The sequence below is a fragment of the Heteronotia binoei genome, chromosome 2 (genome assembly GCF_032191835.1).
Source record: "Heteronotia binoei isolate CCM8104 ecotype False Entrance Well chromosome 2, APGP_CSIRO_Hbin_v1, whole genome shotgun sequence".
Taxonomy (NCBI): Eukaryota; Metazoa; Chordata; class Lepidosauria; order Squamata; family Gekkonidae; genus Heteronotia; species Heteronotia binoei.
In genome coordinates, this window is record NC_083224.1 from 78,238,788 (window position 1) to 78,255,319 (window position 16,532).

General features: G+C 43.3%; 1 protein-coding gene across 3 annotated transcripts in view; it reads left to right on the top strand.

Annotated features, from left to right (window-relative positions):
• Positions 1–16,532, top strand: part of PIK3C2B (phosphatidylinositol-4-phosphate 3-kinase catalytic subunit type 2 beta) — a 515,998-nt gene that overhangs the window by 110,706 nt on the left and 388,760 nt on the right. For all 3 annotated transcript variants that reach the window (XR_009555057.1, XM_060231371.1, XM_060231372.1), the window contains 9 exons: positions 2,842–3,030; positions 5,012–5,105; positions 6,150–6,244; positions 6,845–7,025; positions 7,758–7,865; positions 9,515–9,607; positions 10,906–11,035; positions 12,591–12,727; positions 13,516–13,685. Coding sequence is in view for 2 of the 3 variants with exons in the window: in XM_060231371.1 (XP_060087354.1) it covers positions 2,842–3,030; positions 5,012–5,105; positions 6,150–6,244; positions 6,845–7,025; positions 7,758–7,865; positions 9,515–9,607; positions 10,906–11,035; positions 12,591–12,727; positions 13,516–13,685 (1,197 nt within the window). In the remaining variant the exon portion in view is untranslated. The remainder of the gene's footprint in view (positions 1–2,841; positions 3,031–5,011; positions 5,106–6,149; positions 6,245–6,844; positions 7,026–7,757; positions 7,866–9,514; positions 9,608–10,905; positions 11,036–12,590; positions 12,728–13,515; positions 13,686–16,532) is intronic.

A 16,532-nucleotide genomic window follows, 5' to 3' on the forward strand; every position in this document is an offset into this window, starting at 1 on the left:
TCCTGGGGGGGGGGGGGAGTGGCGAAAGGAAGGCTGTGGGAACAGAGCAAGCCATGGCATGTGAGTGCCCCTCCCCTCCAGCTTTGCTAATGCCTCCATGCCCAGCCCTCCTGCTTTCCCAATGACAGTGCTGCTGGAGTGATTAAAATGGCCTAAGACCTGAGCTTCAATCTTTTGCAGCCAGCTCTGGTCTGTCTCTAAGAAGTCTTTGTTGTGGTCTTTCTTGCATTGCCCTGCCAATGTGGCCTAGAAGGACTTGATTTGAGCCAGACCTCAACCCTAGAAATATTTCAGTGCTAAGATATGATGGTGGAAGGTATCAGTTAATAGCCCTCAATAGCCATGGCCCATTCCCACAGGTCTGGGATTAAGGGTGTGGCTTCCAGGCACCTCAGTTTCCAGAACTGTACTGCAGTGGAGTTCAGGCAACCCTAAATCGTAATTTTGTCAACAATACCCTTTTCCTCAATACCACTGGACTGCAGGGTACCGTCACCTACTATTTAGGTTTGCCCTTTTTTGTTCTCTGCAGGAAGGTGGCTACATTTCTCTCTTCCCATCTGCTCCTTTCTGTTGCAGACCTACACCATAGAACAAAGCAGTAGACAAGTGCACCTTTAAGACCAACTAAGCTTTATTTAGAATGTAAGCTTTCGTATGTTCTTAAGCAGACTTCATCAGACAAAATTACCTACACCATGTGTACGCTGCTTTTGCCAATTCTGTTCAGTCCTCTTGTGATACTCTCTCCATTACTGCTTCTGTCTTCCCTCAGACCTGCATTGTTGACCTTTTAAGTCATTGTATCTCATTGTCTTTTGAGCTGTCAACAGCATTGATCTGTAAAATATTAAAAAGAGACTCTCAAGGGACTAAATGAAATTATAGCAGGCTAATTTTCCAGCTGGGGCCTGGGGCCTCAGCTATATGGGATAAAACACATTTCCTGGGCTTACTCCTTCAGCCTTGTTTTCAGCATAGGGCTTAACTGAACAATAGGTATAGACAGCCACAATGTTCCACATCTCTGCCTGTGAAGGAAATGGTGAGCTGGCATACAAAGCAGGAAGGGAGAGACCATAATTGTGCTTGGCCAGACACACAGGAAACAAGTTGAACCCCAGGCAGCACTAGCAGCTCCTCAGGGGACAACCTCCATCCCTTGGGTGGAGACCTGGCCCTGCACACTCTGCAAAATGGTCTGGCATGGTACTGTTCAGCACATGTACCAGAGGTTGCCTATCCCTGCTGTAAAATCTATGATTCTGAGAATGTTCAGAGCATTACTAAGCATAAACTTTTGAGGGTCAAAGCTCCCTTCTGCGAATCCTAGTGCGTGCTGTGACATAATTCGAATGGGAGAACTTCAAAGTCAGAGGGTTTTGCCTTGAAGACAGGTTTCAGCTCTGCTGACTCACTTTTTAAAAGTTAAACAAACTCTGCTCATTTCCTTCTCTTCTTTGATTGTTGCCAGGCCTTTTGCTTCTCATTCCAGAAGCTTTAAGGAAGGACTACACTTATGAATCAAATTTCTGGAAGTTTAACCTTTTTTCTCCCCTTCAGATGCAGATTAACTTATCGCTATTGGTGCAGAGACAGCCATAAAGCAAGAGCCAATTTCAGCAGAGAAGCCATGTCAGCCTGTTACAGCAAAAATAAGAGGAATGTTGTGACATCTGTAAAGGCTAACAGATTTACTGTAGTGTAAGCTAAGGCCAACTTCATCTAATGCACTGTCTGAGTGGCTCCACCACTTCTAATGGGAAGCAGCCCATTCCCTAGTGCTCCTGCACTTCATCATGGGCAACAGCTTGCTTTCTTCCTGCTGCCCTTTGGGCAGGAGAATCGCTGATCCCATTATACTTGGAGTGGAATTGGTTGGAGCTTCCTCATTTGCCACCTGATCCCTCCCTGGGAGAAATGAATTGACTCATTTACACATTGAAACGCCCAGCTCTGTCCTGCATGCCTGAGATGAATGAACAGGTTTTTCAGTGTCTGTGCTGCTCTCTAGTGGCCATATAAAACAACACTATTCCCTGAAGATAACTTAGACCTCATTTGTATATGATCAAGTGGTATTCTATAGTGGCCATTTATGACACTGCCCTGTTCATACCATCACACTTCACGAAAATTTATTTTTTCCTTTCCTTCCACACTGTGTGCCTCTGTTTTTCATAGAATGTCTACTAAGTTCTCTAAAAAAGATTAAAAGCACTGTCCATCTTGACCAGCATTGTTTCCAACAGTGGGTGGTCAGATGCTTCTACAAGCAACTCACAGAGGCAAAACCCTTCCCTTGTTGCTTGTCCAAGAAACATGCCCCCTTTGAATGCAGAGGCTTCTGCTCACTGATGGAGGGGTTTTTTTTAGAACTATAAATTTTATTGTGTATTATGAAGCAACAATACAAAGTTGTATATAATAAATAAAAAGTTCACCAAAAATCAGTTAAACAATACAAGAGTACTTAAAAAAATAAAAATGTTCAAAATTCACGAAGATGCAATTTAGTATATAAGATCTATGGCTTCTAGAAATGAAGAATATTCTTTTGATGCTAAAAATTCTAAGAAAGGAATCCAATTGCCCACAAGAAATAATAGACATCAGAGTCATGATGTGAGAAAGAAGTGGCTAATTTATCAAGAATGCAGGCTTCTTGAGATCTTAAAAAAGCCAATTCAAGATAGAAAGATAGAAGATTTCCAAGAACTAGCAATAACTAAACGAGCAGCGGCAACGAGATATTCAAGCAGATGCACGTTTGTTAGTCACTGAGGGAGGTTAATAGCCACTGGGTCCCTGGTCTAATCTTATTGCTTCCTCTCACTCCAGGCTAACAGATGCTGACCGGAAACGGCTGTGGGAGAAGCGTTATTATTGCCATTCTGAAGCTGGCTCGTTGCCTCTGCTGCTTGCTAGTGCTCCGAGTTGGGAGTGGGCATGCTTGCCAGATATCTATGCTCTGCTAAAGCAATGGACACACATGAACCATCAGGATGCCCTTGGACTCTTACATGCAGCGTAAGTAATTTCCCTTGAAGCTTTTGCTGTCTGTATGTGAGTGAGTGGTGGGAGGCCATACGTGGAGAGTAGGCAAGCAGTGCAATCTTTAGCACAATTATTTATTTTATTTACTTTAAACAATTATTAGCCACCCTTCTACCTTACAGGAGCTAAAGGCAAAACTTGTAAAATTCATTTATTTAAAACTGTCCATAGGCCCATAGGCAAATGCCATCATGAATAAAGCTGTCTTCAGCTGCCTCCTAAAGATTGAAAATGAGGGGAGCAGGTGCACCTCCCTAGAGAGGTTGTTCTGTAAAACTGTGGGTCTGTCAATAAAAAAGCCCTCTCTCATGTACCCATCAGACAAATGTCTTTGATTGATGGGACAGTCAAGAAGGCCTCTCCCTGTGATCTTGATTCCCAGACAGGAACATATGAGAGAAGAAGGTCTTGCAGACACCCAAGCCATGTAAGGTCTTTGTTCAGAGGTCGAGCCCTTGGGCTCTCTCCTGGCCTCTCAGCCTCCTGACCAGGAGTCCACCGGATGGGGATGGCCCACCGGGCAGCAGATCGACCAGCGCTTCTTCCGACTTCAGCGACCGCAATGGGGAGGATAAGCAGGCCCTGGGAGACCTCGGGCAGAACACTGCAGGGATGATTGCCAAGTCCCAGTCCGCGGATACCCCCATTCCTTCTAATAAAGATGATGAGAAACAGGTGGGAGGGGGTGGGGCTGCAGGGGAAACGGTTTTGAGCGAGGGATGTTGGGTACACCAGAGAGGAAGAGCGTGGGACTGCTGCCGCAAGGGCTACCCAGAGAGAAGGAGCAGTAAGCACAAGTGCTGCAAGTGGGACTCAGGTGCAGTTAACCTTCCCTCCAGCCCAGTCTGAGGTGTACCATCCTGGCCAAAGAGAGTCCTGGAGCGGCCTCCCGACCCCTCCCACAGTCCGAGGCTGGGACAGCCTGACAGTCTTTAAAGGTTAATAACATCTTGAATTGGGCTTGGGACCAGATTGGAATCCAGTGTAATTGCTATAGGATTTGGGGGATCACATGACCCCAGCAATTGGTACAGCATTCTGTGCTAGTTGCAGCCTTTGAACACTCTTCAGGCTCCAAGTAGAGTGCATTGCAGTAGTCTGGTCTAGATGTAACAAAGGTATGGATCACTGTGGCTGGTTCAGACTGAGCCAGGAGTGCGTGTAGCTAGCACAGCTGCCATCAAGTTTTCTAAAGTGATGGCTGTCAAGCAGCACTCCCAAACTGGATCTTGGTTTTTCAAGGGAGCAGAACCCCATCCAAGACAGGGGACATATCAAGTCCCTGATCTGCCTTTCTACTAACCCAGCGCACCTCTGATTTGTCATGATTAAGCTTCAGCTTGTTAACCCCATCCAGCCTACTATGGACTCCAAGTGCTGGTTCAAAATATTAACAACATCCTCAGAATTAGGTATAAAAGAAAGGTAGAGCTAGATATCATCTGCATATTGGTGACACTGCAGTGCAAACCTCTTGATGACCTCTCCCAGTGGCTTCATGTAGATTTTAAATAGCATGGGCTATAAGATCAAACCCCGAGGAACCCCACAGCCTTGGGGCATGCAAAGAAATCCCCAGCATCACCTTCTGGGACTTGTCTCCCACATAGGATTTCCAGATTACACTCTTCTAAGATCATTAAAGTTAATGGGCTTAGAAGGATATAACTGTTTAGAACTGCACTGTGAATGTCTAAGCCCTGTTCTAATATTGCATTAGACCAGTCAGACTCTGCAAGCTGGATCAAAGTATCTCTACACACCAGAACCTAAGGCTGCAGTCCTGTGTACACTTCTCTAATAGTAAGATTCGCTGGACTCTGGAATTTGGAAAACTAGTTAGGTTTCAAATACAAGTCTGGTGATTCTAATTACAGTGATCTTGAAAGAGCTCATCCATATGGAGGTAGGGTTGATGCCCTAGTGAGACTCTGTTGTGGTAATATGGCTACAGGTTCCCAGACCAGGAAGTGAGGAGGACAGCTGTGCGATGGATCGATTCCATATCTGATGCTGAGCTACTTGATTATCTGCCCCAGTTGGTACAGGTGAGTAATTGTGCTGCCTGGAAGAAAGGCATGTTAATTGGGAAGCCTTTCAGAGTTATATCAATGATTTGCAGCTCCAGCGCCAAGGGGTAGAGGTGGGCACCCAGAACCAAGTCCTCTATTACTACATATTCTAGCTTAATATACATGTCTGAGTTGAAGTAACATGCAAAACACAACATTTTCAGAAAAGTAGAATAAAATTGGCCACAACTTTTATTGGTTACAGCTGTAAGAAGCCTTGGCACAGCATGGGGTAATGATCCTGTCCATCGATTACTACTCCTGCCAGTCGATGGTAAGATGGTTGCTTTGGGGTGGCAGGTTATGGATCCCACTAGGGCAGAAGCCCAGAGGTGGTCTCCCCTGCCATCTGAGGGTGAGGGTGATCCCCGTTCTGTTGGCATGGAGCTGTACCTTGCAAGGTAGTTGCTGTGCCAGGTTGCCTAGGGCTTCACAGACAGGGCAGCATCTATGTTGCTTTCTATGACCTGGAATTAGCCAGACTGGCTGGAGTTTCAGAGGCCGTGGGGATAGAGAACTAGGCTTCAGGTAGTGTGTGCTAGAGATAACAGGCTGCCAACACAAGATTATATTGACAAAAGAATTCTAAACAAAGGGCAAATTTCATTGAAAGTCAGTCCAGTAAAACCTTGGATACTGCTGTCAGAGGTCATGCCTATGGAATTCTGACAATCAGTTTAATGTCACTGTTACACTGAGATTTTGTTGTCAAATTTAATGCTGTTTACATTTGCACCTCCCTGCTTTAGGGGATAATTGTAAATGAGAACGTTTTGCACAGGTCAACTACTTCTGAATTATTATTATTTTAAAACACAGTTTACTAATGATACTGAGACTGGTGATAGGATGTAAATTCCTGGAGCAGAGGCTGTTCACTTGGCAATATTAGACACTTTTATCCTATCTTTCTTCCCACCCCAACCTTGCAGCTCACATTTCTTGGCCACTCAGGAAAACTGCACTGTCTACATAGCCCATCACTGCCTGATAGGGAAATAATCTATTTCTCTCTCCCAGGCACTAAAATATGAATGTTACCTGGACAGTCCTCTGGTGCGGTTTCTAATGAAGCGAGCCATCTGTGACCTGCGGATTACCCACTATTTCTTCTGGTAATGTTGGTGGATGTGCTGTTGATGTATGGAATGGGTTGAAGCTTTCATTTGGGAGAGCTACAGTTATGCAGTTCTAATGCTGCTTAGCAATGGTCAGGGACACTTCCAAATTCTTAATAATCAAAAGTCCAGAGGCCCTAGCTTTTGTTCACTAGATTATCAAGCTTTAAATGAAAGCTTTCTTTTTAAAAATTCTTTCTCAAATAGGATAAAGACAAGGGTATTTCATATAATCTTGTCTTTCTGATTACTTGGCATTCCGTCCATACCAAACTGCTACATGGATTGTGTGTGTGTGTGTGTTTAGCAAGTTTCAAATAATTAACGTTGCAGAGGAGCCCTTAAAAACCCTTCTGCCATACTGCCTTGCATGGCTATTGAGGCCTTTCATGTTCCATTACCCAAACATCCTGACTACCTTTTACTGCTTGTTTTTTCTTTGCATGATTTTGGAACTTCTTTGGCTTTAGAAAAAGTCATGAACATCGAGCAAACTGATTTGGCGTGTCCAGAAGAAGCTTTTGCTTATCTGCACATGTACATGACACTTGCACATGTACCTCACTACTCCTGGTGACAAGGTTTCCATTTCTGTAGGCTGCTGAAGGATGGACTTAAGGATTCTCAGTTCAGCATCCGTTACCAGTATCTGCTGGCAGCTCTGCTGTGTTGTTGTGGGAAGGGCTTGCGAGAGGAGTTTGACCGGCAATGCTGGCTTGTTAATACCCTAGCTAAGCTGGCTCAGCAGGTCCGTGAGGCTGCTCCATCATCACGACAGGTACATGCATTTGAATATATCTCATTCTTTCCACTGTGAGTGGGCTGGGAAGGGGGAGAACAATGGCACATCAAATCTATCCAAAACAGCATGTGCTGATGAAAACTTAGCTTGTTCTTCAGAGGGGTCAAAAGCTGATAGAAGCGCTTAAGACATAATTGCCCAAAGGGCAACCTCTCCTGGAAAGTGACTATGGCATGGGATAAATGCTCACTCTCTTCCAGAAGGAATTGTTGTTGGTGATGATAAAAGATTCTGGCAACAAATCACTGAGATTACTTTGCTGTATAGCTGAGAAATATTCTGAACGTTCTGAGATGCTCATATGCCTGCCCAGTCCTGTAACCTAAACCTAGGACAGATTGTCCTATGGTTTGGTGAACTGCATTGCCCAGTTCCAAGCTTTTCCCTTCCTTTTTTGACTTCTGCCATCACACTTCTTGCATAACTGAAGAAATATTATGACATTTCTTTCAAAGCTTATATCTCAGAAGCAGAGGGAGCTAAACAAATCTGTAAAAGTTGTATCTTTCACTTTCACTGTGTAACTGAGCGCAAGATTTGGGGATTTCTTGCATAGCATGAAAGAGGGGAGAAGCTGGGATGGTGGCATGATCTATACTAGGATGACTTCTAAGTACAGACCTGTTGTGGTAGAAAAAATGCTTGTTCAGACTGCAGAAAGAGGTTTTTCCTGTTTGTAGACTACTTTGGTATTTGTTTTTTTTCCAGGCCATCCTCAGGGAGGGACTAGAGGATGTAAAGCAGTTCTTCAATGTCAATGGCTCTTGCCGCCTGCCACTTAGTCCAAGCCTGCTTGTGAAGGGGATTGTGCCCAAGGTATGGTTCTGCCTGCTGGGAATGCTGTTTATGGTGCACTGTAGAAGAACAGGATGCTTTTGTTTTCTTTCAGAGCTCTTCAGCTGAATTTCCAAGTGCTGGAACACCAAGTATTGAAGTTTAGCAGCACCATTGGCATAGCTGGGCTTCAGCTTTAGCTGTTTCCTCTTTGTTGTATAACAAATAGGCCAGTTCCTGAGGATGAGAGTGTTTTGGCTCACAGCCATTAACATCCTTATATAATAGCCTGGCATATCATTTCTGATTTTTTCCCACCAGGGTAGTATCTGTTCACTGGCTTCCACACCTGTATTTCTCACCCAGTGTGCTCTTAATCTTCAGCCCTCCATACTTCCCATGATCATCCAGTTCTGCCTCCTTGGCTTTGAGCTGCTTCAGATTATCAAAACTTGGCCCCTACCCACTGCCAAGAGCACAACAGCCTGTTCTTACAAAATGAATGGTGGGAAGCCTTCAGTGCTAGAATAGCAATGTGAATGGAGAATAGCCCTGCTGTGGAGGATGGCTGTACTACTGGCCAGTCTTTGGTATCACAAACCAGAAAGGCCTTTGGTATGAACTCTGCCACCTTGGGTCAGGTGTGGTTTGGGTTGCTCATTTGACAGGTTTTCAGAGACTTAGGCTGATTTCCCACTCACCTTACGCCTCTCTTACATTCCTCTTCTCAGTGGGGCTTCCTTCCGATTTCATCCAGTTCTGCCTCCTTGGCTTTGAGCTGCTTCAGATTATCAAAACTTGGCCCCTACCCACTGCCAAGAGCACAACAGCCTGTTCTTACAAAATGAATGGTGGGAAGCCTTCAGTGCTAGAATAGCAATGTGAATGGAGAATAGCCCTGCTGTGGAGGATGGCTGTACTACTGGCCAGTCTTTGGTATCACAAACCAGAAAGGCCTTTGGTATGAACTCTGCCACCTTGGGTCAGGTGTGGTTTGGGTTGCTCATTTGACAGGTTTTCAGAGACTTAGGCTGATTTCCCACTCACCTTACGCCTCTCTTACATTCCTCTTCTCAGTGGGGCTTCCTTCCGATTTCATGCTCTGCCCTGGGGCTGCAGCTAGCGTCAGCTTTTTCGCACCGCAAACAGAAACCTCTAAAAACCAGTTTCTGTTTGTGGCACAAAAAAGCCGACACTAGCTGCAGCCCCAGGGCAGATAGTGTGAAATCGGAAGGAAGCCCCACTGAGAAGAGGAATGTGAGAACAGCTAAGGTGAGTGGGAAATCAGTCATTTTAAATGTAAAGGAGCGAGTTTCTAGCCTAGAGCAAATTTAGACTCTGCAGAAGACTGGAGTGGTTACAGAATCTCACTGGTGCCTCCTGTCAATCCAATCATCAGAACTAAAGGCAAGTCCCCCACGCACTACTGCTAGCTTTCTAGTTATTGCATATTTTGATAATGCAGCAACAAAAAACAAGTCAAATATGAAGTATTCCTATGAGAAAGGCAAATCTGGACAATTGGAGTGGAACCAACTCTCCTTGGAAGGAATTAAGTATAGTACTTCTTGAATGATTTTGATCTTGTCTTATTTGATATCCTTTCTCTCAATGGCAAGGAGCTTTTATTTCTACTGTTATTAATTAGAGTACTGATTGATAACACCACTATCCGCTCTCCTTGGCTGCAGGATTGCTCCTATTTCAATTCCAATGCTGTCCCTCTGAAGCTCTCCTTCCAGAACGTTGATCCTCTTGGAGAGAATATCCGTGTTATTTTTAAGGTAAGTCCGAGTGTTTCTGATTGGATTGTGGGGACTACAATCATTCTCTTTGCCCAGCTCCTTCTGAGCAAAGCTGATGATACTCTGATCAACTGTTCTGTCTGCTGGTGGTCGGACAATCTCCTCTGTCCAAATTGTATGACCATATGATAGCCTCGATTAGCAATTTCATTCTGCAGCATGTATGCTTTTGAGAAAAACTATGGTCCTGTGGGAAAAAGTTTTTCTGCACTCCTGTGTACCATTGTCTAATCACCTAACTCTTCAGCTTCCCTTCTCAGCCTCTCTTCCTTCAAGCTTTGATAAGAAACTAGGAAGGACTAAAATAATTCCTGCCTGCCGAATTATAGTTGTACATTGTCTGATATTGCTTGAAGGAACTGTTGTGTCCTCCATTTCCAAATAACTTGTAGCTGAGACACACACACACATGGAAAGGAATCTGGACCCCTTAGAATCCTCACTCCTCCATTCTTAAAGGAGATGCTCTGGTCATAATAGTCTGAGTTTTGGTAATGTTGCAGCCACTGTGATGAACTTGGAAGCAAATCCTCTTGTTTGAGCCTCAGAGGAACTGTTATCATAGACACCACAGAGTTAAAATGTCAGGAGGCTGAAGTTATTTAGTTCTGAAAAATCTAATCAGTGGGCTCAAAAATTTAGGAGGATTTGGTGAGAGCCCTGTACTTTAGAGGCAAAGGTATCCACTACTAGGCTGGGCTTTTTGATGTTATAGTTGTTGAAAATTTGGTTAATAGCTGGCATTAGAGATGGAATAGTTGGTACAGTAGGGCTTTGTCAAATTCCCCAATAATTCCCACTGTTATACTAAAGATTTTGCTTTTGAGTCAGAATCTGAATGACATTGTGGTAAGGAAGCATTATGTGGATATAGCACGATCCCTGAAGTATTATTCAAGAAGCCAGTGCAAAAGGAGGTTGGTGTGATCATCTTATGTCTGATGATGATTGATCCCTGGCCTCAACATTGTCTCTGCATGGTTTCTGCAATTTTAGGTGTCCAGGTAATAGGGCAAGTAGCCCCTCACACAAAGGGCAGAGCAAGAGCAAGACTTTGTCTCCATATGAGAGCAATTGTTCTAGGAAACTGCCCTGTGGCTGAAGCACATGGGTACCCCTCTGAGCATAAAATCGCTCTGAGAGTGTCAGTGCCTTTGGAAGTAAGGGTTGCTGCTTTTTAAAAAATGAGAAGGGATTTTGTTCAGAAGCAATGAGGAAAGTTCTTTGGTGGTTTCTGTCCACTGACTGCAGTTGCTTTGTGTTATTGCTCCTCATAGTGTGGAGATGATCTCCGGCAGGATATGCTAACGTTGCAGATGATTCGCATAATGAACAAAATTTGGGTGCAAGAAGGTTTGGACATGCGCATGGTCATATTCCGTTGTTTTTCAACAGGCCGTGGTCGTGGTAAGTCTTGAAACAAGTGTGAAACTTCCCTGCTATTCACTTTTGTTCAGCAGCAGCTGTGGTGCTCTCAGTTTACTGGATTGTATGAGGGCCTGATAGGGATTGTAAAACTGAGATAAGGAATCTGTAATTTACTGCCTCTCTGAGTAAAAGTTAGGAACATAAAAACTGCCTTGCTAGATAAATCCAAAGGGTTAGTTTTAGTCTAGTACTTAGTCAGATACCTTTTTAAAAGTTATTTATGCAAATAGTCATTCCAACATGGTCTTGCAATGAATACTGTAAATTAATTTTGCTGGGCAGGTGTTTATGGTTGTGGCAGATGCATAGAATGACATTCTTTTGAGGATGCCTTTACAGGTGTTTCTAGAATGCTGTGGTATTTCAGATAAGTGGTTCAACTTAGAATTTAGAGCTGAATAAGCAATGTGGTATTAATCTGGATTCTTTGTGGGTAACACTTAATTAGTAAGAGAAAGCAGACTTAAAAGTGCTAAAGGAAGTGAATTGTACTGACTTATTAAAAGCACAGTGTAGATAATAAATAAATGAAATGACTAACCAAATAAAATGGGTATAGATATTACCATTTTAAGGGATATTGTTATATAGACAAATAGCAAAAGTTTTTTTTAAAAAAACCACACCAGACACTTGAGTTCTCCCTCTACTGCATTCTGTCCTCCTAATCATCTCCAGACCACTTTATTAAAAGCTAAGCCTAATTCATAGTTACCTGTCCTGGAGTTTTGTGTGGTCAGTCCCATAGCCAAAGAATTCTTGTCATAGAGGCATCAGCAGATAAAAAAGAAAGTCTAACTCTCTTTGTCCTACTGTATCTTATTTTCTTCTCCTTGTTCAAGATTGGCTTCATCTTCAGATATGGTGAAAGTGAAAACTAGACTCTTTTTTGTGTGTGCTGATATTAGCTGAATTTTATTCAATCATTTCCCCCAGAGGACAATGTGACCATTGTCTTCCAACCCCACCCCCAAATATTTTTGTTCTTCATAAACAGAAACCCAGGTATGTTAGGTCATGCCACTCGTCCTGATAACACCTGTTCCACATTTCCCTTTGTCCTGGCACATGAATTTATATTAGACCTGGTAGCCAACTGCATTAGAGACACCATCTTTGTCTCCTTTTTGTAGCCCCTCCCTCTGGTGGTCAGCGGAACTGCTCAGCACACAGAGCTCTTAATGATGTTTCACAGCAGTTCTGAGCTGGTAAGGTCACATGGAGCAGGGTCCGGTTTGTTTATCACCTGTATTATGCCAAGCCTCAACCTTCTTTAGGCCAGGATAGCAGCCTTCTCCTGGCTAACATGACAACATCCATTCAGTGTTCAACATGACTAGATTAACACACAGTTCCCTGAACTATAGATGTTTGTTTTTTGAACCCCTTAATACAAGCTTCATTTCTCAATAAGATGTTCCAAAACTTTTCAATCAAAATCCCAGCCTAAATTCTTCCTTGGTGAGTTGTTTGAATAGAAAGAGAAAAGCAGCTGCTATAAACTAACTCTGTAGCTCCTTGCTATGTTTTATAGGGATGGTGGAGATGATCCCCAATGCAGAAACCCTGCGAAAGATCCAAGTGGAGCATGGGGTGACAGGCTCCTTCAAGGACCGTCCTCTCGCAGACTGGCTGCAAAAGCACAACCCTAAGGAGGATGAATATGAGAAGGTAAAGGCAGGAGAAGAGAGAAAATAATATCTGTTGTTTTGAGGATCAGTCACCAATCAGTGCTCAGAATTATGTACAAGGGCTGTACTAGGACCAAAGCTATTATGTTTCGAGTCCCTCATCTGTGGTGATATATTTGTATGAGCCAAGCACAGTGAAAACACTATGATAAAGATATGAATATTTGTACTTGTCTTTGCTTGCTTAAAATTCCTTTAGAAAGTTTGTTTCCCTAGCAAAATGATACACTGGAGAAAAATAAAGTTATTTACCAGTCTCTTTATTACAAATTTGAATGGCAATTTTGCTGTCTAGACGGATATACAAAAATAAGAGAGTCACAGCACAAAATGAATAAGCTCAAATGCTGTAAATCAGCAAAAGAGCCTTTCAGAGAGAAGTTTTGCTACAAAGCTCTAGTAAACAAAAGTTGTCATTAGTTGTCAAGCTGTATCTGGTGAAAGATAGTGAACAAGCCCTGCCTCAAGGTTATAAGGCCTAACTTCAGATGAAGACATCAGTTAGCGCAGCATGGCAGCTGACTTTAAAGCACAGTGTGGTTCATACTGGAAAATATTACTTATACATGAGTAGGTAAGATGAGAGAAAGCTTGTTTCAAGATACTGTTAGGGACCATTTGCCATCTCAGGTCCCCAAACTTGTTATTTTTCCAAACATCCTTCTACATATTTTCAAGGTTCCCTCCCTGCAATACTTTGTTGTCCTTGTTGCCTACGCAAGTCCTTTTCATATGACTTTTCCAATACAAACCATCTTAATTTCCCAGGCTGTGGAGAACTTCATCTACTCATGTGCTGGCTGCTGTGTAGCCACTTATGTACTGGGAATCTGTGACCGGCATAATGACAACATAATGCTCAAGACCACTGGCCACATGTTCCACATAGACTTTGGCAGGTTTCTGGGCCATGCCCAAATGTTTGGCAACATCAAGAGGTGAGTATTCTATGCAAAACACTGCCTATAATAGTTGATTAGTTTGTTGTTGTTTGAGAATGAATCCTGAAGTTCTGTCAGCTCAGTGCTGAGCTGAGAAGTGCTGGCTATTACAGTGGGGGTCATCTCCCCCAAACAGATCTTTAGTATCTCTCACACTCAAAATATCTAGCAGATAGAAAGTCCCCAACAGGATCTCAATAAACATATTTAATAACATTGCATCAAAACATTATAAAAACCTAACAAGGCAGAACAGAAATATTAAAGTACAAAACATAGAATGCTGGTTGTAAAGTTGTCCAGTATACAATTACATTAAAATAAACATTTCTATTTTATCCTATAGCCCACTTACTGAGACAGTTTCCTTTTGGAATGATAATCATGTGTTCATCTTTGTGCTGTCTGTACAGTCCTACATGGCCTACCACAGAGGAGGTTTCAAAAGGAATCTACAGCTGAGTGCTCCCCCCACACCAGCCCTGGCACATCAGAGCTTCAAGCTCTGTTCCTGCCCAATGATCATGTGATGAGGGGCAGAGGGAGCATTCTGGTTCCCAGGCCTAGATTTAAATGATGTATACTTCCACATCTCTATTCATTAGGCTTCACATTCATATGCTGCTAGGCATCATGGTCTCCACCACAGCTACGATTTGGCATTTGAGAGCTTGCATGCATCCCCTACTGAACTGGTTTCTAAGAGAGTTCGGGATGGGAATACTCTCAATGGTGAAAACCCTCTGCGCCCAGATGGCTCACTAGATCCCTGTAATGCTGATCACTAGATTCCAACCTATTAAAAGGGGTGTCTATAAGAGTTTCCTCCTTCAGTTTTCATTTGTTTACAGATGTTTCTTTAAGAGATTGGGGAACTAGCTCACTGTGGGTCATTTTGTGTTAATGGACACATTAATATTTTAGATCTTTAGAGCCACTAGATATGCCCTTGCTTCTCTTTCAGACATCATCCATTGAAAGGCACTGCTGCTGTCCACAGACCTACATAGTGACCGAGTATTACATTAACAAAGAGGAAACAGGCTCCATCAGATTATACAAGGAGGCATCACTCCTATGAGATTGTGCCATTCAGAACAAAACAGAATTGATAGTGACATATAGCAGGACAAGACGTTAGCAGATCACATAAGCAGAGATCATAAGAACATAAGAGAAGCCATGTTAGATCAGGCCAATGGCCCATCCAGTCGAACACTCTGTATCACACAGTGGCCAAAATACACACACACACACTGTGGCTAATAGCCACTGATGGACCTCTGCTCCATATTTTTATCCAATCCCCTCTTGAAGCTGGCTATGCTTGTAGCTGCCACCACCTCTTGTGGCAGTGAATTCCACATGTTAAAAGGAAGAAGTACTTCCTTTTATCCATTTTAACCTTACTGCTCAGCAATTTCATTGAATGCCCACGAGTTCTTCTATTGTGAGAAAGGGAGAAAAGTACTTCTTTCTCAACTTTCTCCATCCCATGCATAATCTTGTAAACCTCTATCATGTCACCCCTCAGTCGATGTTTCTCCAAGCTAAAGAGCCGCAAGCGTTTTAACCTTTCTTCATAGGGAAAGTGTTCCATACCTTTAATCATTCTAGTTGCCCTTTTCTGGACTTTTTCTAATGCTATAATATTTTTTTTGAGGTGCGGTGACCAGAATTGCACACAGTACTCCAAATGAGACCGCACCATCGATTTATACAGGGGCATTATGATACTGGCTGATTTGTTTTCAGTTCCCTTCCTAATAATTCCCAGCATGGCGTTGGCCTTTTTTATTGCAATCGCATACTGTCTTGACATTTTCAGTGAGTTATCTACCACAACCCCAAGATCTCTCTCTTGGTCCGTCTCTGCCAGTTCACAACCCATCAACTTGTATTTGTAGCTGGGATTCCTGGCCCCAATGTGCGTTACTTTGCACTTGGCCACATAGAACCTCATCTGCCACGTTGACGCCCACTCAGCCAGCCTCAACAGATCCCTTTGGAGTGCCTCACAATCCTCTCTGGTTCTCACCACCCTGAACAATTTAGTGTCATCTACTAACCTGGCCACTTCACTGCTTACTCCCAACTCCAGATCATTAATGAACAAGTTAAAGAGCATGGGACCCAGTACTGAGCCCTGTGGCACCCCACTGCTTACCGTCTTCCACTGCGAAGACTTCCCATTTATACTCACTCTCTGCTAACTATTAATTAGCCAGTTTTTGATCCACAAGAGGACCTGTCCTTTTACTCCATGACTCTCGAACTTACTAAGGAGCCTTTGATGAGGAACTTTATCAAAAGCTTTCTGGAAGTCAAGGTAAACAACATCTATTGGGTCCCCTTTGTCCACATGCTTGTTCACCCCCTCAAAGAACTGTAACAGGTTAGTGAGGCAAGATCTTCCCTTACAGAACCCATGCTGAGTCTTCCTCAATAACTTGTGCTCATCAATGTGCCTACTCATTCTGTCCTTGATAATGGTTTCTACCAACTTTCCCAGTATTGAAGTCAGACTGACTGGCCTGTAATTTCCCGGATCTCCTCTGGAACCCTTTTTAAAGATGGGGGTAACATTTGCTACCTTCCAGTACTCAGGAACGGAGGCAGATTTCAATGAAAGATTACATATTTTTGTCAGGATATCCACAAGTTCAACTTTGAGTTCTTTCAGAACTCTTGGATGTATGCCATCCGGACCTGGTGACTTATTAGTTTTTAATTCGTCAATCAGTTGTAGGACCTCCTCTCTTGTCACCGCAATCTGACTCAGGTCTTTCAACACCCCTTCCAAAATTAGTGGTTCTGGAGCGGGCAAACACTGTCAGCGAAGGT